Source organism: Pseudophryne corroboree, chromosome 5 (genome assembly GCF_028390025.1).
Source record: "Pseudophryne corroboree isolate aPseCor3 chromosome 5, aPseCor3.hap2, whole genome shotgun sequence".
In the NCBI taxonomy this organism is placed as follows: Eukaryota; Metazoa; Chordata; class Amphibia; order Anura; family Myobatrachidae; genus Pseudophryne; species Pseudophryne corroboree.
The window spans coordinates 327935072-327958556 of record NC_086448.1 but is presented as its reverse complement, the minus strand read 5'-3'; the positions used below and the strand labels follow the sequence as shown (position 1 = coordinate 327958556).

General features: G+C 43.0%; 1 protein-coding gene across 2 annotated transcripts in view; it reads right to left on the bottom strand.

The window, feature by feature from the left end:
• Positions 1–23485, bottom strand: part of POU6F2 (POU class 6 homeobox 2) — a 677794-nt gene that overhangs the window by 16603 nt on the left and 637706 nt on the right. For both annotated transcript variants that reach the window (XM_063922531.1, XM_063922532.1), the window contains exons 7-8: positions 13602–13770; positions 6171–6339 (exon numbers count right to left, since the gene is read on the bottom strand). In XM_063922531.1, coding sequence (XP_063778601.1) covers positions 6171–6339; positions 13602–13770 — 338 coding nt within the window. The remainder of the gene's footprint in view (positions 1–6170; positions 6340–13601; positions 13771–23485) is intronic.

The following is a 23485-nucleotide window of genomic DNA, read 5'->3' as shown; positions in this document are numbered from 1 at the left end:
CATAAGAATTTGCTGTACTTCAAGATGGCCCAGTGCTTGAATCCCCGTCAAGCTAGATGGGCGCTCTTCTTTACTCGGTTTTCATTTGTTATTAAGTACCGGGCTGGGACTTTTAACACCAAGGCTGATGCTTTATCCCGTTCCTTAACAGCTTCGGATGAGGATAATTCCGTTGAGAAGGCTTTGATTCTCAGTCCAGTTTCTATGTCAGCGGCTCCCACCGCTCTGGGTCCTCCTACTGGGAGAATGTCTGTGCCAGCTAAATTTCGACCAAGGTTGTTGCAATGGGCTCATATTTCCAAGTTTTCTGGTCATCCTTGAGTTCAAAAGATGTGGGAGTTTCTACGAAGGTATTACTGGTGGGACACTATGAAGAAGGATATTCAAGATTATGTCAACTCATGTCCTCAGTGTGCTCAGCACAAAATTCTTCGTTTGCCTCCTGCGGGGTTGTTGCATCCACTGTCCATTCCTCAGAGGCCTTGGACCCATATCTCTATGGACTTTGTCACCGAATTGCCCCTCTCCAAGGGTCACAATACTGTCTGGGTAATTATCGACCATTTCTCTAAGATGGCACATTTTGTACCTTTGACCGGGTTACCATCAGCTCCCAAGTTGGCTTTGTTATTTATCCGAGAACATTTCGGCCTGCACGGCTTACCTCAGGAAATCGTCTCTGACCGGGGGGTACAATTCACTGCAAGATTCTGGAGAGCTCTCTGTACGGCCTTACAAATAAAACTCAAGTTTTCATCCGCTTACCATCCACAAACCAATGGGCAAACTGAGCGCGTCAATCAAGATTTACAGACTTTTCTTCGTGTTTATCTTTCTCCCTCGCATGATGATTGGGTGGAACTGTTGCCATGGGCTGAGTTTGCCCATAATCATCTGTACCACTCTTTGACTGGTGAGTCCCCATTTTTCATTAATTATGGGTTCCATCCTCAAGTTCCTGAATTACCCATTTGTCCTCCAGAGGATGTTCCTGCTGCAGCCTCTACTCTTCGGCACTTCAGCCAAATTTGGAGTCGAGTTCATGCTAATCTCAAGAGAGTCTCCGGCCGCTATAAGTTCTTTGCGGATAGGAAGCGACAAGCAGCTCCCCAATACAAGGTTGGTGACAGGGTATGGCTTTCCACCCGCAACCTCCGGTTAAGGGTGCCCACTATGAAGTTCGCCCCAAAGTTTATTGGTCCTTACCCCGTGTTACAAGTCCTGAACCCGGTTGTCTGCAAATTGGGATTGCCTTCCCACCTCCGGATACCAAACTCCTTTCATATCTCTCTCCTTCGCCCCCTTGTTTTAAACCGGTTCCATTTAAAGTCCCTGAGGCCAACCTCTGCAGAGTCTGAAGCTGGAATGGACTTTGAAATCAAAGCTATTCTTGACTCTCGTTATCTTCACAAGAATCTACAGTATTTGGTGGAGTGGAAAGGTTTTGGCCCGAGGCGAGGAGCTGGGTCAAGGCTACTGAAGTTACGGCTCCCCGACTGGTGCGGATTTTCCATTCCAGACATCCAACAAAACCTGGAAAGTGTCCGGGGGCCACTCTTGGAGGAGGGGGTACTGTCACATGCCATAGGCGGCGTTCACCGCGCTTACCCCTGCGTGCCTGCTGGTCTGTGTTGCGGCCTCCGCCTTCGATGGTCCACGGGCTCCGGCGTCTGGCTGGCACGGCTCCCGGCGGTTCCCCGGGGCAGGGGCGCCGCCATGATACCCAGCATCACGTGGGCGGGGAGCGGGTGACGTCATCAGACTGTTCCGCCAATCCAGCGGAGGCGGGAGATTCAAAGACAGACGCCGGGCAGAGCCTCGGCGCCTGAGTATCGTCTTTTCCCCTGAAGTGGATGCCAGTGCTCTTGTTCCCGGCGAATCTCTCTGCAGTCGTACCCCAGTGTCTCCGGCACTTCCAGGTGCCAGTTGCTGCACAGTTCCAGCGTATACAGCGGCTGGTGTGTTCCTCTGCAATCCAGTCACCAGTGCTTCTTGGAGTCAGCGTGGGCTGCGGGCTAAACGCCGCTCTCAAGTTCTACAAGTCATCAGTGTCTTTAAACACCGCTCTCAAGTTCTACAAGTCATCAGTGTCTTTAAACACCGCTCTCAAGTTCTAGAAGTCATCAGTGTCTTTAAACACCATTCACAGATTCTACAAGTCATCAGTGTCTTTAACCACGGCTCCCAAGTTTTGCAAGTTACCAGTGTCTTTAACCACCGCTCTCAAGTCATACAAATCATCAGTGTCTTTAACCACCGTTCTCAAGTTCTACAGTGTCTTTAATCACCACTCTCAAGTCATACAAATCATCAGTTTCTTTAACCACCGCTCTCAACTTCTATAGATCATCAGTATCTTTAATCACCGCTATCAAGTCATACAAATCATCAGTGTCTTTAACCACCACTCTCAAGTTCTATAAATCATCAGTATCTTTAGTCACCGCTCTCAAGTCATACAAATCATCAGTGTCTTTAACCACCGCTCACAAGTGTTTCAAACCATAAGAGTCTTTAACCACCGTTCACCAGTTCTTCAAATCATCAGTATCTTTAAAAACATCACTCACAAGTTCTTCAGTCACTATTATCTTGTACCAACACTCACAAGTACTTCTTTTCCTGGAATCTTTAACATTGCTTACAAGTTCTCCTATAAGCCTGGACATTCCCCCCATACGTTCCTTCTCTGTTATGTGACATTGTGTTGCTCCCTTCCTGCAATAAAGTTCTTTAATATTTTCACCAAGCTTTACTGTCAGAGTCCTGTATGAGGAAGACCTATATCAAGCCATCCCTGTTCCGACCCAACTGTGGTTCCTCTCCCCTACCATCGGGAGAACCCCCGAGTTCACAACACCCCCAACCTAGGTCAGTGACACATAGGTTCTCAAACTCGGTCCTCAGGACCCCACACAGTGCATGTTTTGCAGGTAACCCAGCAGGTGCACAGGTGGATTAATTACTCACTGACACATTTTGAAAGGTCCACAGGTGGAGCAGATTATTTCACTTGCGATTCTGTGAGACCTGCAAAACATGCACTTTGTGGGGTCCTGAGGACCGAGTTTGAGAACCTGTGACTTATTGTATTGTAATTTACTTGTTTTTGGGACTGAAAAGGGGTAATGAGCACCCGTAAATGTTTTGTTGCTAATGTTTGTATGTATATATAGGAGAAGCAAGAGCTGAGCTGATCGCAAGTTGGGTGTTATTGCTCCTGCATTGCATGCATGGAACTATGGGACTGTTTCAGAGATGCAATACTGTACAGCTAATATGCAAATGCTGCAGGAGGCGTCTATTGTAAATAGACACCTCCTGACTGCTTCTGTGATCGGCTGGTGCATCTCAAGATGCACCATCGAATCACTCTGTATGACCATCAGTCATCTGAGTAACCTTCAGTACAGATTTCCATCTCAGGTCCTGGAAAGCTATCAGGTATCCTCTCCTCAGTTGCCCAATGCCTGAGTGGCAAACATTAATTAGGAGAAATTAGTGATTAGTAATTACAAATTAGAAAATTAGTAATTAGATTAGTAGAAACACCAGATACAGTACCCGAGTACAGGATGTCTCTCTCTTCCTAGCCAATAATACCAGGGTATTCATTACAATTTACTTCTAATAAATATTACTTTTTCAACACACATGGGTTAATAGACATTTCTGGAGATATACTGGATAACAAGTGTGTTTGTTAGATATTACAGCAACTTTACAGTATATGGGAAATGTATGTTTATTCTGCATAACAAATCAGCTGTTATAAGATTATAAACACTATTATTGGAATTACAGGCACAATTCTGACTCCTGGTGACTATAAATTGGAATATTTTCTTCATGAATAAGCAAAAATGCAATGCTTATTTTTTTCCATTGTGCCACCTCTATATTATCACCATGATTTAACAAACCTTTATACCTGGAGTTCACACTAGGGATATAACCCTGTAATAGGTCCTATTCAAATTGGATTGTATATTCTAATTTTAGGCTTAAAATGTTTGTTGCTATTCCTGAAATTTTACTGATTCTATATAAAGTGACATTTTAAATTCTTTCTTTTTACTATATTATATAAGTTCATAAACTAAGAGCGCCCATACAAGGGAATCCTCTTATTCTCTGCACTCTTGCAGAGAAACCCCAATATGTATGTGCAGTACTGTACATACTGTACCGATTCTGGGGAGCACCACCAACTTGAATTTTGACAACCGATAAGAACCACTTGGCCCATCTGGTCTGTCCATGTACAGACTTGAATGCATGAGGCTTTTATTCATCCATGTATTGTTGGTAAGTTTACATGTATCTGATTGTCCTAATCCTGTGCAAATATCTCCTCCTAACCTCTGCAAATATTATAAATAATGCCAACATCAAAAGTAATATTGAGACAATAGACTAATATCAAATGAACACTGTGCTTATGTCTTATGAATAGTGATGCTTTGCGTAGAAGAAAGAGAAAACGCTAGCTCATTACTCTACAAAAAGGGACATGGTATTTAGATCATTGGTGTTTCTCATCTGTGTTGATTCGTCACTACATGATATTTTGTATAACAATATACAAGTCATGAAACAAATTTCCCAGCAGTGGTATCCTTGTATAGACTGAATAAAGGTTATTTTCTACAGGGAGGTATCTTATAAGAAAAAACAGTAGGGGATACCATAGAAGTGAGAGGATCCTATGGAGCTTTTTGTATTTAACAACAATCAATGGGTTTTATGGAAAATCATTGAGCAAAATGTGAGCTGCAAGCTCACTACCCCATACTGATGTTATTTATAACCTTAGTCTTAAACTGCGGGAAAAGTACACTTCTATTCTACAGGGAATACATTAAAAATATAAAGAGCGGATAAAGAGACAGAGAATTTCATGGATCACCAAGAACAAAATCCACTTAAATGAGCTGGGATTTGGTTGGCTTTTTTTGTGACAGACTCCAAGGTCTTCAGGAACAATAGAAACCTCTTGGCTAAGTATTTGCAGCCTTATTTACAAAGTTTAAACTAATGGCTTTATTGCAGTATGCATGTACAGAACCTGATTGAGAGAAAGCCCACAGGAGTTGCTCATATAAAGCAAATGCAGAGAGAAAGAGCAAGTCTATATAAATTATTTTATATGTGTGTATGCCTATGTACAGTATGTACAACATACATTTGTTTACATATATATATATATGTGTGTGTGTGTGTGTGTGTGTGCGTGCGTGCGTGCATGCGTGCGTGCATACATACATACATACATACTTATATACATACATACATACATACATATATATATATACATATTGCTTGAGAAAGGAGTTGGATTCTCTGCTATCCCTTTCTCTGCTGTGCTATACCTTTACTTTATTCAAGATCAGTTGTGAGCAAGTCTCATTTCCTATACCTCTGTTCATCAAAGTTTCAGTTTTTATTGAAACTTTTATTGAAACTTTCATCAGTAAAAACTGAAACTTATTGCTTAGATTTTAAGCATCGATCACTCCGTGAGTACCCCCCTTAAAGGGGGGTACTCACGGAGCAATCGCTGCTTAAAATCTAAACAATCTGACTAGATTGCTTAGATTTTATGCAGCGATCACTCCGTGTGTACCGCTCACAGCGATAGCGATGCGCAGCCCCGCACATCGCTATCGCTGGTGCTAGATTGGCCTGCATGCAGGCCAATCTAGCAGGTCGCTCACTTCACCCGCTGGGTGAAATGAGCGCCCCCGTCTCCCCCCGCATGCTCAGCACACATCGCGCTGGGCTGAGCGGGGGGAGAGATGTGTGCTGAGCGGTTCGCTCAGCACACATATCTCATTAGATCTGTCCGTGAGTTCAGGCCTTTAGACTAAACTATTACTATCTGTGTGTTTTCACATTGTTATGATAAAAAAGCTGGACTCTCCAGGGGGTAAATTTACTAAGAATTTCTTGGTGTGTTTAAAAAGGAAATGTAAAATGGCAATGCTATTTCAAAGCAAAACATATTTTTTAATAGGGGAATATTTAGAAAAAAAAAATCTGATTTCTGTTGTTAACAGCGCCCTAACAGGAAGGTAAAATATATGGCCTGCCACTGATACTAACTGATATTCATGCAATGCACACACAATGAATGCAGTGTGAACAAAGAGTGTTTAATGACACCTCACCTGCAGATGGCAGATTGGCTGTAGGCTGGGCCTTCTGTTGCACTTAAAGCCTGTCCCACTTGCGTTTGCGTCAGACCTAGGGAAAGGCGACGGATTTTGAAAGCTTTAGCAAATTCTCTTATTTCTTCCAGATTTACTCCATCAACCTCACCACTGGCAGTTTGCGGGTCTGTAAAAAATGATACAGGGACACCATGTTTTATATAATAACCATACAGATGGCATAGTAAAAGTAGAACATATCAAATTAGTCATAGTAAGAATGAAAGCTCCCGACAACAGAAATTGGCACATGGTTATACTGTATATTATTGCATCCCGCTGTATATTTTTCATGTTCATAGGAACACATATATACCCCAGCAGACTTTCAGATACAAAATAGCATTCGGCTTGCCTACCTACAACACATGCATATACATGATTGATTGATTGATTGATTGATTCATTCATTCATTCATTCATTATAGACACTTGGTGGAAATACTCCATAGAAGTGTTTATATTATTAATCAGAGAAACAATGGATAGGCACAGCAACAACAAATACACCAGTTTTGTAATGGGCAATGTAAAAGCAAATGTAGGGCTGATTCTGAATCACACGCAAGTCGCAATCCGTCTTATGGGAGCAGCATGGGTGTGTAAGCCAACTTTCTTACTGGATCTTAAGCTAGGTACACACCGCTGACCTATCTGACGATTGGTAAGTGCATTCGTCTACCAAATTAGTCCACCCAATGTGGCATGCCTGACGCTGTGTGTGCGCACAGCGTCTATTCACCGCTGCTCTGCTAAGCAGCGGTGCAGGAGCCTCCCAACTGCCTGCACTGTGGGACACAGCGACCCACGGGTGGGACAGCGGGACAGTCTCAAGTAAAGGGGACTGTCCCGCAAAAATCGGGACAGTTGGGAGGTATGTTTCAATCAATGTATACACTCCCCAATATAATGGGTGGCTGCTAGGTACTAGTAAGTGTACACACAGAATCAAAATAAAACATTTAAAGTTACCACCGCCTTCAAAGTGCTCAAAGTGAAAGTGCAGTAAAGTTATACACAGTGACGAAATAGAAAATGATATGGAATAGCTTAACTAGCTTAACTTTTTTTTTCCATGTCCTCAGACCATGTTTAGGCACATAATATATGATAAGAGCAGGGAGACATAAATTAAAATAGCATGCCATTGTGTGGATTTTTTAAAAACAGGTACCTTGCTATAAATATAGTTTAAGACACTTATCTCAAGGTGTCTAGAAATGCATGGGAAGAGACATTCTCTATCACATATATCAGAATGCCCAGATATTTATGGTTAAAAATAGTAAATAAAATGCACAATAAAATGAACAAAAATATATATATATATTTTTTAGGTAAACAGCAGACATACAGTATAGTAATTAGCAAATGTACACTGTACATAAAAATGAAAAGCTTATCTGTTCAATATCATGGAGACAGGTATGAGGTAGTTTCCTAACGTGTTTCGTCTTTACTTCAAACTTCTGCTACTGGTTCTTTTTTAAAATGCACAATGGTATGATAATTTCACTTTTGTCTCCATGCTCTTATTATATATTATGGGTCTACAAATGGTCAGAAGACAAGGATATCATTTTATTTTGGTCAATGTGTAAAGCATTTATTGCACTTTCACTTTAAGCACTTTGAAGGTATTGGTCACTTAAATGGTTTAACTTTGATATCTGTAGATATATTGCTGATCTGCTGTGCTGCAGGGCCGACACAATATGTCTGTGATCGTCGTTCACAGACATATCGTGGGTACACACCTGCCAACAGACTCTCAATATATATACCATTTTATTTACCAGCCGATATATCACTCAGTGTGTACCCTGCTTTAGTGTATGGATGCTTCCATATGCAGTCACATAGATTTTTAGTACACAAATGCAAATTATTTCATTAGCATTAATTAGTAAGCAGACTGACCATGTGGAAAAGCAGCTGCAAGTGCTCAGAATCACGCCCTATGTCTGATGATATAAAGGCGTAGCTGAAATGCAGAGAAATACTAGAAATAATAGTAAAAGTTGCAGGATGTGCCCCCCCCCCCCCTCCCCCACCTTAATTACTTTTGTCAACCCTTTCTCTTCCTTTAAGATTGTCATGGTACAGTACAAACAAAATGCAGCCAAAATACATATTCTCAGTGTTTTCTTTTTTCAGCAAAGCTTATAGCCAAAGCTGCTTTTGCTTCTAAAAAGGGCATCTAATTGTAGACACATACTAGGCGAGAAAGATTCCTTTGGTGCCAGATAATGCTCCCAATTTAAGACTTATCAAGGGAAATGACATAACCGCTGGAGTCCAAAACTTTTTCAACTAGTGAAATATTTTACAAGGTAAAAAAATAATAATAATACAGTTTTCCTAAAATATTTACTGTAAAGTATTATACTAGTTTTCCCTTTTGTTTGTGTAATAAATATCATACCATTATTGTAGATGAAGCATAAATAATAGCATCAGATCAAACTTATATTAATGATACAATGTATTTTATAAAAAATATAACATATACGGGTCTATTCAACTGATGTCGGACCCTTTCCGTCGGAAACTTTTGCACAATATTCTAATTTTCTGAGTTTCACCTGTAAGCTTAAAACACACAAGAAGTGCGATGAAAGCATGCTTCTATAAATGTCACAGCTTTTAAGGTGTTTGACAGCCTGTCGCCTATTAGAGCCTTTTATTTTTCACTTATGATCATATTAAAGGATACTTCATTGTTTGGATTGGAAGGCAATGTCAACATCTGATATCTATTTCAAGTTATTAAACAGACAATTCAATTAATAAGCAATATGACCCTTGCACCCCTTCCAACTCATTTATCTTAAGCCAGTTTTTGAAAATCAAACACCTTTTGTAAATAATTACTTGCATGGTCTTTGACATAACTGTACATTATTATTATTTATTTATTTATTAGCAGTTTCTTATATAGCGCAGCATATTCCGTTGCACTTTACAATTAGAACAACAGTTATAGAACAAAACTGGGCAAAGACAGACAGACAGACAGAGGTAGGAAGGCCCTGCTCGCAAGCTTACAATCTATAGGGAAATAGGCATTGATACACAAGGATAGATGCTACCTGTTACATAATGGTTCCCCAGATTGCTAGGTTCTTAATGGGTTGTATGATATGATCACCCAGCAATGTTGGAAGACAAAATGTGAGGTTATGTGGACTGTACAGAGGGGATGTAACTGGATAGGGAAGCATTGAAGGTTATGTGTGTGGGTCTGAAATTTGGTAGGCTTGTCTGAAGAGATAAGTTTTCAGGGAACGTTTAAAGGTTTGGAGACTAGAGGAGAGTCTTATTGTGTGTGGGAGGGCATTCCACAGAGTGGATGAAGCCCGGGTAAAGTTCTGTAATTTTGAGTGGGAACAGGTAATACATGTGGATGAGAGACGCAGATCTTCTGCAGAGCGGAGAGGATGGGTAGGGAGATATTTTGAGATGAGTGAGGAGATGTATGATGGTGCAGTTTGGTTAATAGCCTTGTATGTAAGTAAAAGTATTTTATATTTGACACGGTAGAATACCGGTAACCAATGGAGGGACTGACAGAGCGGATCAGCAGATTAAGAACGTCTGGCGAGGAAGATTAGCCTCGCAGCTGCATTTAAAATGGATTGTAGTTGTGAGAGCCTATGTTTGGGAAGACCAGTAAGGAGACTATTACAATAATCAATGCAGGAGATGATGAGTGCATGGATTAGAGTTATAAGTTACATTATAAGTTTAACCCCTAATTAGATCATTGTATATAGGAAGGAATACTATTATACTGTATACTAAATCAGACTTTTTGCCTAAACCAGCAAAAAAACAGAATAAAGATATTGATGCTATATTCAAATGGGGTTCAACATAGCCACAGGCCCAATACCATTTTGTTTTATAGATCTACTCAGAGTATCAGTGACAGACATGTGACTTAGAGATGTTCCTTACAGTTCTAGTAATACATTTTCCAACTAAGCTGTTGTGTTAGTATGTAAAAATGATGGCAACAATATTGTGTTCATCTGGATTTAATATTCAAGCTGAAACAATATAAAGTAGCATTTTATTAACATTTACATTCCCAGCTGTTTATATTGTGTCCATTACACATACTACTGTATATCTGTGGCCTCCAAATGATCCCTGATACTATTTTTTCTTTATTATTGTACCATCAGGTCTGTAGTGCAAAAAGTGGCTTACAATGAAAGAAAACTGAGGGGACATTGGAGTTAGGCAGTTCCACATTACTGACATTAGATAGTGAGACCAGCACTAATGAATTCGTGCAAACAGGACCAACCTGAAGAGAACGTTGCAAGTACAGTAAAAGTATGAATTGACAATGGATGCATGCTGAGTATTCATTGGACATCCTGATGACCTAACAGTCACTAAGTGTCTTTCAGGGCAGTGAGAACATCACAGGGTACCTTGCAAGCTTAAGCAGATGGAGCATTTTTGCACTCTAATGAGCATGTTTATTTTTGTATACAGGTTGAGTCTCCCATAACCATGCCCTCCCACCTGTAATACCCACCAGGCCCCCGCAACACCTGCTGGACCACCCGCGACACCCACCAGATCCCCCAGCAGACCTTCAAAACACCAGTCGGAGCTATTCCACAAATTACCTCAGTGGCAGCCTTGTTTTTTTTCTCCGAGTTTCTGCATGCAGCACATGCAAAGTCATGCTGTTGTGATGTGACTGAGTATAAGTCGTAACAATCTATTTATGAAGACTTGGCTGGAGATAAAGTGGGTGGCGATAAAGTACCAGCCAACCAGTTCCTAACCGTAATTTTTCAAATCCAGTCTGTGACATGGCAGTTAGGAGCAGTTTGGCTGGTACTTATCTCCGTCCACATCATCTCCATCCAAGGCTTAGTAAATAGACCCCTCAGTTACGGTGAATACTTCATTTTGCCAGGGGTACACAGACCCCCCCCCCCCTCTCTCTCTCTCTCTATCTATCTATCTATCTATCTATCTATCTATCTATCTATCTGTCTATCTATCTATATATATACATACAGTTGTGCTCATAAGTTTACTTACCTTAGCAGAATTTGTGATTTTCTGATTTTCTGGCCATTTGTCAGAGAACATGAATGATAACTCACAAACTTTTCTTTCACTCATGGTTAGTGGTTGGGTGAAGCCATTTATTGTCAAATAACTGTGTTTACTCTTTTTAAATCATAATGACAACAGAAACTACCCAAATGACCCTGATCAAAAGTTTACATACCCTGGAGATTTTGGCCTGATAACATGCACACAAGTTGACACAAACGGGTTTGAATGGCTACTAAAGGTAACCATCCTCCCCTGTGATCTGTTTGCTTGTAATCAGCATGTGTGTATAAAAGGTCAGTGAGTTTCTGGACTCCTGAAAGACCCTTGCATCTTTCATCCAGTGCTGCACTGACGTGTCTGGATTCTGAGTCATGGGGAAAGCAAAAGAATTGTCAAAGGATCTGTGGGAAAAGGTAATTGAACTGTATAAAACAGGAAAGGGATATAAAAAGATATCCAAGCAATTGAGAATGCCAATCAGCAGTGTTCAAATTCTAAATAAGAAGTGGAAAATGAGGGATTCTGTGGAAACCAAATCACGCTCAGGTAGACCAACAAAAATTTCAGCCACAACTGCCAGGAAAATTGTTCGGGATGCAAAGAAAATTCCACAAATAACTTCAGCTGAAATACAGGACTCTCTGAAAAAAAGTGGTGTGGTTGTTTCAAGATGCACAATAAGGAGGCATTTGAAGAAAAATGGGCTGCATGGTCGAGTCGCCAGAAGAAAGCAATTACTACGCAAATGCCACAAAGCATCCCGCTTACTCCCAATACTCCAAACAGCACAGAGACAAGCCTCAAAACTTCTGGAACAAAGTCATTTGGAGTGATGAGACCAAAATTGAACTTTTTGGCCACAACCATAAACATTACATTTGGAGAGGAGTCAACAAGGCCTATGGTGAAAGGTACACCATTCCTACTGTGAAACACGGAGGTGGATTGCTGATGTTTTGGGGATGTGTGAGCTACAAAGGCACTGGAAACTTGGTCAAAATTGATGGCAATATGAATGCAGCATGTTATCAGAAAATACTGGAGGAAAATGTGCACTCATCAGCCCGGAAGCTGCGCATGGGACGTACTTGGACGTTCCAACATGACAATGATCCAAAACACAAGGCCAAGTTGACCTGTCATTGGCTACAGCAGAATAAAGTGAAGGTTCTGGAGTGGCCATCTCAGTCTCCTGACCTCAATATCATTGAGCCACTCTGGGGAGATCTCAAACGTGCAGTTCATTCAAGACAGCCCAAGAATTTACAGGAACAGGAGGCTTTTTGCCAAGATGAATGGGCAGCTTTACCATCTGAGAAAATAAAGAGCCTCATCCACAACTACCACAAAAGACTTTAAGCTGTCATTGATGTTAAAGGGGGCAATACATGGTATTAAGAACTGGGGTATGTAAACTTTTGATCAGGGTCATTTGGGTAGTTTCTGTTGTCATTATGATTTAAAAAGAGTAAACACAGTTGTTTGACAATAAATGGCTTCACCCAACCACTAACCATGAGTGAAAGAAGAGTTTGTGAGTTATCATTCATATTCTCTGACAAATGGCCAGAAAATCACAAATTCTGCTAGGGTATGTAAACTTATGAGCACAACTGTATATATATATATGGTACTGACTAGATTTGATTTAGTGTATCTAGTATGGAAGGTTACATTGTATGCATGCCACTTGCTGGGATTATTACTTAGTATTACATATCTGGAAGTGTATTGTTCTTGGCATATTAAATGTTGGTGTTATTTCCTTTTGGATATTATATCTTGCTGGTCATATTACTTTTATATATATTTCAACCTATTAGGTGCTCTGTCTCTTCCTGTTGCTTTAAAAATATAACATCTGTAATTTACTACTTAGACTTAAAATGCTTGTACCTGTTTGACAACCTACTATCTTAAGTAATGACTGTATCTTTAAATTAATCATTACATTTCTCTGTCTGCTCAGTTCCATGAAAGTGCCAGACGAACTTAAGTTTAAGTGACATTGAAGCATTCATTAATATCAATATACATTATTTTCATAATTAATATTAAATGTATTAATCAGTCTTTTTCAGATTTATGTCAGGTTAGGGTTACTGCATGCAGCATCTTTGACTATTGTTGGATTTAGAAATCTCATTGTAACATGCAAAATGTGAAAAAAAAGAAAATCAGAAAGTAATGGAAAAAAGAAGTAGGAAGTTGATAGACAAAATACACTTTATGAAGAAGCAATGTCCACATTACAGACATGTAGACACAGGCTGAAAGAATTATAACAGAGGTACTTACTGCTTACTAACTGGCCAACACTCAAAGCTGAAGAAGAGGAAGATGAAGAGGAAGTAGAGGAAGTTTGGCGAACCGGACTTTGAGCCATTGATGTCTGATTGTGAGCCAAGTGCAGTAGATTGGCCTGTGATGTAGCTGGACCCACAGGTTGCTGTGCTGGTTGATGGAGCTATATGTTAAAATGTAAAAATATGTAAATAGATCACATCTGTAGGATATAATGAATTATTGCATTTTGGAAACATGTTTTACTTTCAACAGTGAATCAGCAATTCAAGGAATTTATTTTAGTCGTGATTAGTCTCTTATGTTATAAAGTCCAGATTGTGAGAAGTTCTGAAGCAACATCCTTATGGCACCATATAAGTCTTTATTTAATAATATTTTAAGTTACTTGATCATAAATATACTAAAATCAACAAGGTCGTAGCTAAGGTTTAATAAACAAATAGTAAATAAAATGCGAATGGGATTTGTGAGCAAACCAATTTGCATTGGTTCTGTCATTGAAACACTACAGCCATCCATTAGATTACAAAGGAGGCATACGCATGGGCTCCTGTGTGGGTGATGGCCCAATGCTTGCTGCAATAGGGATCTATCCAATATACTGAATTCAGACTTGAGCAGGTCCAGTGTGATGTGCTACACGGCTGTGGACTGTAATGAGAAATATAGGTTTGATCAATATTGGAAATTTCAACAAATGGTGGTAATCTGTGCACTGGGGTAGTTTGGCTGTTTGGGATGTGCTGCTAATCAAAAGGGTGTCCTTGCCCTTTAATTAAACAATGTAAAACAAATGGTTTTTAACCTGACTGCGCTCATCCCCTACAGTTCTAAATGATTGTGAAAGACTTCTACTCAGTATACTGGACACTAATTAAAATAGGTTTTACTTGCATACAAAATTATTGTAATCACACTAAAAAACGCAGTGAAATGAGAACGAGAAAATAATACTGAAATACAATATGAAACGAATATAGCGGTCATGTGCTCCAATGGTGAGCACTTGTAATGCAAATCTGTCCTTGTGCCACTGATATTAACAATCAGTTCCTTGTGGTATTAAGCATGTATGCCATAGCACACAGACTACTGAGCTGGAAATGGTTAATAAAGTCAAAATGTGGTTCCTTAAGAGTCAAAAAAGGCTCACGGGTAAAGGTATCCCTGGTCCTGAACGGACTGTGAAAGTTTCTTTCAATGTCTGTCTTTATAACAGAGGAAGGCGTCCCGTACCTCTGTGAGTGAAAGCAGGTGTAAGTGCACTCTCGTTGCGGCCGTACAGGTACAGGTGCGGGGGGGGGGGCAGCGGGATCTCCCGGCGGCTCCGGACAGACTTGCCGCTCGGCTCGTGTGCCCGCTCTGTCGGTTCGTCCTGCTACGGATCGCCCCGTGAGCCTGCAGCACTCGCCGGGCTAGTCGTGGTCACGGGGGAGGGAGCTTAGTCGCAGGATCTGTATGGAACCTGTGGCAATAGCGCACCTCCCCACAACGGAGAACTCACCTGTGTGATCCTCTTGCTGCCCGTCCATCTGTACGGCTTACCGGTGTCTGCGCCGTGGGTCCGAAGGTCTTGCAGCACTCTCCTGCTATCCGCTGATGTGTGATGTTCAGCGGAGACTAACAAGGAACATCACACATCAGCGGCCGTGTTTTGGATTCGGACGCGTTTTGGCAAAACCTCCCTGAAAATTTTTTGTCGGATTCGGGTGTGTTTTGGATTCGGGTGTTTTTTTTTACAAAAAACCCTCAAAAACAGCTTAAATCATAGACTTTGGGGGTCATTTTGATCCCATAGTATTATTAGCCTCAATAACCATAATTTCCACTCATTTTCAGTCTATTCTGAACACCTCACAATATTATTTTTAGTCCTAAAATTTGCACCAAGGTCGCTGGATAACTAAGCTAAGCGACCCAAGTGGCCGACACAAACACCTGGCCCATCTAGGAGTGGCACTGCAGTGTCAGACAGAATGGCACTTCAAAAAAATTGTCCCCAAACAGCACATGATGCAAAGAAAAAAAGAGGCGCAATGAGGTAGCTGTGTGACTAAGCTAAGCAACCCAAGTGGCCGACACAAACACCTGGCACATCTAGGAGTGGCACTGCAGTGTCGGACAGGATGGCACTTCAAAAAAATAGTCCCCAAACAGCACATGATGCAAAGAAAAAAAGAGGCGCAATGAGGTAGCTGTGTGACTAAGCTAAGCGACACAAGTGACCGACACAAACACCTGGCCCATCTAGGAGTGGCACTGTAGTGTCAGACAGGATGGCAGATTTAAAAAAAGTCCCCAAACAGCACATGATGCAAAGAAAAAAAGAGGTGCACCAAGGTCGCTGGATGGCTAAGCTAAGCGACCCAAGTGGCCGACACAAACACCTGGCCCATCTAGGAGTGGCACTTCAGTGTCAGACAGGATGGCAGATTTCAAAAATAGTCCCCAAACAGCACATGATGCAAAGAAAAAAAGAGGTGCACCAAGGTCACTGGATGGCTAAGCTAAGCGACCCAAGTGGCCAACACAAACACCTGGCCCATCTAGGAGTGGCACTGCAGTGTCAGACAGGATGGCAGATTTAAAAAATAGTCCCCAAACAGCACATGATGCAAAGAAAAAAAGAGGTACACCAAGGTCGCTGGATGGCTAAGCTAAGCGACCCAAGTGGCCGACACAAACACCTGGCCCATCTAGGAGTGGCACTGCAGTGTCTGACAGGATGGCAGATTAAAAAAATAGTCCCCAAACAGCACATGATGCAAAGAAAAAAAGAGGTGCAAGATGGAAGCTGTGTGACTAAGCTAAGCGACACAAGTGGCTGACACAAACACCTGGCCCATCTAGGAGTGGCACTGCAGTGTCAGACAGGATGGCACTTAAAAAAAATAGTCCCCAAACAACACATGATGCAAAGAAAAAAAGAGGCACAATGAGGTAGCTGTGTGACTAAGCTAAGCGACCCAAGTGGCCGACACAAACACCTGGCCCATCTAGGAGTGGCATTGCAGTGTCAGACAGGATGGCGATTCCAAAAATAGTCCCCAAACAGCACATGATGCAAAGAAAAATGAAAGAAAAAAGAGGTGCAGGCATCGCAACCGACACAATTGCACTCTCCTTGGGGATTTGTGATTTAGAAGAACGCACAGTTCTTTGCTGTGCTTTTGCCTTCTTAACTCTTTTAAGTTTTCTAGCAGGAGGATGAGTGCTTCCATCCTCATGTGAAGCTGAACCACTAGCCTTGAACATAGGCCAGGCCCTCAGCCGTTCCTTGCCACTCCGTGTCGTAAATGGCACATTGGCAAGTTTACGCTTCTCCTCAGACGATTTTTATTTAGATTGTTCGGTCATTTTACTGAGCTTTATTTTTTTGGATTTTACATGCTCTCTACTATGACATTGGGCATCGGCCTTGGCAGACGACGTTGATGGCATTTCATCGTCTCGGCCATGACTAGTGGCAGCAGCTTCAGCACGAGGTGGAAGTGGATCTTGATCTTTCCCTATTTTACCCTCCACATTTTTGTTATCCATTTTTTAATGTGTGGAATTATATGCCAGTAATATATCAATAGCAATGGCCTACTAATATATATACTGTACACAACTGAAATGCACCACAGGTATGGATGGATAGTATACTTGACGACACAGAGGTAGGTAGAGCAGTGGCCTACTGTACCGTACTGCTATATATTATATACTGGTGGTCAGCAAACTGTGCAAAACTGAAATGCACCACAGGTATGGATGGATAGTATACTTGACGACACAGAGGTAGGTAGAGCAGTGGCCTACTGTACCGTACTGCTATATAGTATATACTGGTGGTCAGCAAACTGTGCAAAACTGAAATGCACCCCAGGTATGGATGGATAGTATACTTGACGACACAGAGGTAGGTAGAGCAGTGGCCTACTGTACCGTACTGCTATATAGTATATACTGGTGGTCAGCAAACTGTGCATAACTGAGAATGCACCACAGGTATGGATGGAAAGTATACTTGATGACACAGAGGTAGGTAGAGCAGTGTCCTACTGTACCGTACTGCTTTTATTATTATTATTATCCTTTATTTATATGGCGCCACAAAGTTTCCGCAGCGCCCAATTACAGAGTACATAAACAAATAATCAAACAGGAAAACAACAACTTACAGTTGATGACAGTATAGGACCAGTACAGGGTAAATAAACATAGTTACATCAGCAGATGACACTGGAATAAGTATCAGGTGGCAGAAGACTGATGGATTTGGTGCAGTTGAAGATTATTAAAGTAAGAAAGGATAAGCACATGAGGGAAGAGGGCCCTGCTCGTGAGAGCTTACATTCTAAAGGGGAGGGGTAGACAGACAGGGGTGACACAGATGGGGTACATAGACAGCGTAGAACAGAGGGTTAGGATGAGATTTGGCTGGGTTTGGTGAAGAAGTGGGTCTTGAGAGCCCGTTTGAAGTTTTGTAGAGAGGTGAAGAGTCTGAGGGGGAGAGGTAGGGAATTCCAAAGAAGTGGTGCAGCACGTGAAAAATCTTGGAGGTAGGAGTGGGAGGAAGTAATCCGGAGGCAGGAGAGTCGGCGTGCATTAGCAGAGCGAAAAGGATCGGTGGGAGTGTAAAGGGAGATAAGGTCAGAGATGTAGATGGGAGAGGAGTGGGTGAGGGCTTTGTAAGCGATTGTGAGAAGCTTCAAATGGATTCTGAAAGGGAAGGGGAGCCAGTGAAGGTCTAGTAAGAGAGGAGAGGTGGACGTAGTGCGTTTGGTGAGGAAGATGAGCCGGGCAGCAGCACTGAGGATAGATTGGAGTGGAGAGAGGTATTTGTCAGGAATGCCAGTCAGGAGCAGATTACAGTAGTCCAGTCTGGAGATGACCAGTGAGTGAATAAGAGTCTTAGTAGCATCCTGTGTCAGAAAGGGTCTAAACCTGGAAATATTTTTTAGATGAAAATGGCAGGTTTGTGAGAGGTGCTGAATGTGTGGTTTGAAGGAGAGGGAGGAGTCAAGGATTACTCCAAGACAGCGCACTTGGGGGCTAGAGGAGATAGTAGTGCCATCAATAGATAATGAGATTGTAGGAGGTGAGGTTATGCGGGAGGGAGGGAAGATTATCAGCTCGTTCTTAGACATGTTAAGTTTAAGAAAGCGCTGGGACATCCAGGAAGAGGTAGCAGAGAGACAGTTGGAGATACAAGTGAGGAGAGCAGGGGAGAGGTCTGGAGAGAAAAGATAGATTTGGGTGTCATCAGCATAGAGATGATATTGGAAACCAAAAGAACTAATGAGCTTACCTAGTGAGGACGTAGAGAGAGAAGAGAAGAGAACCAAGGACAGAACCTTGGGGTACCCCTACAGTTAGTGGAAGTGAGGGGGAGGTGGAGTCATGAGAGGAGACAGAGAAAGAACGGTCAGAAAGACCAATGGAGTGAAGAATTTGCAGTAGGAGAGGATGGCCACAGTGTCAAAAGCAGCAGAGAGATCAAGTAGAATAAGTATAGAGTAGTGTCCCTTAGATTTAGCAGATGGAGGTCATTGCATACTTTTGTAAGGGCAGTTTCAGTGGAGTGGAGAGGACGGAAGCCAGACTGGAAGGGGTCAAGCAGTGAGTGTGAGGAAAGAAAGGAAGTAAGGCGGTTGCACACAATACGCTCAAGGAGTTTGGAGGCAAAAGGGAGGAGAGAGATGGGTCGGTAGTTGGAGAGAGTGTTTGGATCAAGTGTAGGTTTTTTAAGAATAGGAAAGATGAGTGCATGCTTGAAGGCAGAGGGGACAGTGCCTGATGAGAGGGATAGATTGAGAAGGTGGTAAAGATGGGAACAAGTAGAAGGAGAGAGGTAGGGGAGGAGGCGGGAGGGGATAGGGTCAAGTGGGGAGGTGGTGAGGGGACAGGAACGAATGAGGGCCATGACTTCCTCTCCAGATGCATGGGAGAAGGATGTCGGAGTAGGTGCGAGGGATGGGGAGGGTTGGTAAGGGATGGGAGAGAGCTGGTTACTGATGGTCTGGTGTGGTGTGATGTCCTGACGTATGGAGTCAATTTTGGATGTGAAGTAAGTGGCAAAGTCAAGAGCAGAGAGTGAGGAAGGGAGACGAGGTGGAGGTGGGCAGAGGAGTGAGTTGAGAGTGGCAAAGAGGCGCCGGGGGGTGGAAGACTGGGAGGAGATGAGGTTCTTGAAGTATGACTGTTTAGCAAGAGAAAGTGCAGCACTGCAGGATGAGAGCATAAGTTTGAAATGGAGGAAGTCTGCCTTAGAGCGTGATTTCCTCCAGGTCGCTCAGCAGTACGTGAGCATTTTTGCAGATATCTGGTGCATTTGTGTGTGTGTGTGAATGTGAGGCCCCCAGCAGAGAGAGCAGCAGGAGAAATAGTGTCAGAGGATGTAATCCAAGTTTCAGTAATGGCTAGTAGGTGTAGGGAGTTGGAAATGAAAAGGTCATGAGTAGGGACCAGTTTGTTACAAACAGATCTGGCATTCCAGAGGGCACAGGATAGGGGGTATGAGTTTGTGGGAGCCTACTGTACCGTACTGCTATATAGTATATACTGGTGGTCAGCAAACTGTGCAAAACTGAAATGCACCACAGGTATGGATAGATAGTATACTTGACGACACAGAGGTAGGTAGAGCAGTGGCCTTCTGTACCGTACTGCTATATAGTATATACTGGTGGTCAGCAAACTGTGCAAAACTGAAATGCACCACAGGTATGGATGGATAGTATACTTGACGACACAGAGGTAGGTAGAGCAGTGGCCTACTGTACCGTACTGCTATATATTATATACTGGTGGTCAGCAAACTGTGCAAAACTGAAATGCACCACAGGTATGGATGGATAGTATACTTGACGACACAGAGGTAGGTAGAGCAGTGGACTACTGTACCGTACTGCTATATATATAGTTATACTGGTGGTCAGCAAAATTCTGCACTGTCCTCCCACTATATACTACAATGCAGCACAGATATGGAGCGTTTTTCAGGCAGAGAACGTATAATACTAGTGGTCACTGGTCAGCAAAACTCTGCACTGTCCTCCTACTATATAATACTGCTGGTCCCCAGTCCCCACAATAAAGCATTTAGCACACTGAGCACAGATATTTGCAGCACACTGAGCACAGTCAGATATGGAGCATTTTTCAGGCAGAGAACGTAGATATTTGCACTTGCAGCACACTGAGCACAGATATTTGCAGCACACTGAGCACAGATATTTGCAGCACAATTTGCAGCCCACTGAACATAGAAACTGAGAGGACGCCAGCCACGTCCTCTCACGATCATCTCCAATGCACGAGTGAAAAATGGCGGAGACGCGCGGCTCCTTATATAGAATACGAATCTCGCGAGAATCCGACCGCGGGATGATGACGTTCGGGCGTGCTCGGGTTAACCGAGCAAGGCGGGAGGATCCGAGTCTGCCTCGGATCCGTGTAAAATGGGTGAAGTTCGGGGGGGTTCGGATCCCGAGGATCCGAACCCGCTCATCACTAATTTTAATTAGTATCCAGTATACTGAGTAGAATTGATCCATATTGGGTTCTGAGCCAGTTAGTATAGAATATCTTGTGTGAATTTACTCTGTGCATACTCAGAATTTCTCTTACGTCCTAGAGGATGCTGCTGACTCCGTAAGGACCATGGGGACAGACGGGCTCCGCAGGAGACATGGGCACTTTAAGAAAGACTTTAGGTCTGGGTGTGCACTGGCTCCTCCCTCTATGCCCCTCCTCCAGACCTCAGTTTGATACTGTGCCCAGTGGAGACTGGGTGCTTTTCAGAGAGCTCTCCTGAGCTTTCTGACAGAAAGTATATTTGTTAGGTTTTTTATTTTCAGGGAGCCTGCTGGCAACAGACTCCCTGCATCGAGGGACTGAGGGGAGAGAAGCAGACCTACTTCTGTGAGTTTCAAGGTTCTGCTTCTTAGGCTACTGGACACCATTAGCTCCAGAGGGAGTCAGAACACAGGTCTCACCCTGGAGTTCATCCCGGAGCCGCGCCGCCGTCCTCCTCACAGAGCTGGAAGACAGAAGCCGGGTGAGTATGAGAAGAAAAGAAGACTTCAGAGGCAGCAGAAGACTTCATGATCTTCACTGAGGTAACGCACAGCGGTGAAGCTGTGCGCCGTTGCTCCCAAACACCTCACACACGGCAGTCACTGTAAGGGTGCAGGGTGCAGGGGGGGTGCCCTGGGCAGCATATAAACCTCTTTTCTGGCAAAAATAGTATATATACAGCTGGCCACTGTATATATATAAGAGCCCCCGTCAGTTTTCAGTATATTTGAGCGGGACAGAAGCCCGCCGCTGAGGGGGCGGGGCTTCTCCCTCAGCACTCACCAGCGCCATTTTCTCCACAGCACAGCTGAGAGGAAGCTCCCCGGACTCTCCCCTACTTATACCACGGTTAAAGAGGGTTTTAAAGAAGAGGGGGGGCACATAGTTAGGCGCATATATACATTTATACACAGCGCTATTGGGTAAACATATGTTTATTGAGTTTTTTCCTGGGTCATATAGCGCTGGGGTGTGTGCTGGCATACTCTCTCTCTGTCTCTCCAAAGGGCCTTGTGGGGGAACTGTCTTCAGATAAGAGGATTCCCTGAGTGTGTGGTGTGTCGGTACGCGTGTGTCGATATGTCTGAGGTAAAAGGCTCTCCTAGGGAGGAGGGGGAACAAATGAATGTGTCGACAACGCCGACACCTGACTGGATGGATATGTGGAATGTTTTAAGTGCTAATGTAAATTTATTGCACAAAAGATGAGATGGAACAGCCAGGGAGTCAACCCATGTCTGTCCCTATGTCGCAGTGGCCTTCAGGGTCGCAAAAACGCCCACTATCCCAAATAATAGTCACAGATACCGACACGGATTCTGACTCCAGTGTCGACTAAGATGATGCAAAGTTACAGCCAAAATTGGCTAAAAGTATTCAATATATGATTATTGTAATAAAAGATGATTTGCATATCAAGCCCCCTGTCCCTGACACGAGGGTACACATGTATAGGGTAAAGAAAGTTACCTGAGGTAAACTTTCCCCCATATCATGAACAAGTTATCGAAAAGGCTTGGAAATCTCCAGACAAGAAACTGCAGATTCCCAAAAATGGATTCTTAGGGCGTATCCTTTCCCGACTAAGGACAGGATACGGTAAGAATCTTCCCCAAGAGGGAAAAAAGCTTGGACACGCTTATCCAAAAAAGGTAGCGCTGCCATTATGGCTACCCTCAGGGATCCTGCTGATCGCAGAAAGTAGGCTACCTGGAAGTCCATTTACACAATCTAGTACCTTACTCAACCCGGCGTTAGTGTCGGCTTGGGTTTGTAGCGCTGTAGCAGCAAGGATAGGTACCTTATCGACGGAAATTAATACCCTGGATAAGGATACCGGTTTATAGACCCTGGGTCATATTAAAGATGCTGTCTTATATATGGGAAATGCTCAAAGAGACATTGGCCTACTGAGTTCTAGAAATCACCGCTATGTCGATTTCTGCTAGACGAGTCCTATGGACCCGGCAATGGACAGAAGGCATACCCTTACAAGGGTGAGGAATTGGTTGGGGAAGGTCTCTCGGACCTGGTCTCCACAACTACGGCAACGGAATACAATTTTTGCCATGTATTTCCTCACAGCCTAAGAAAGCACCACATTAACACATGCAGTCCTTTCGGTTATATAAAAACAAGAGAGTACGAAGATAGTCTTTTCTTGCTAGAGGTAAGGTCAGGGAAAACAAGCTGCCAACCACAGCTAGTTCCCAGGAGCAGAAGTCCTCCCCGGCCTCTATAAAATCCACAGCGTGATGCGGGAACTCCGCTGAGGGAGTCCACCACAGGGGGGGCACGTCTTCGACTGG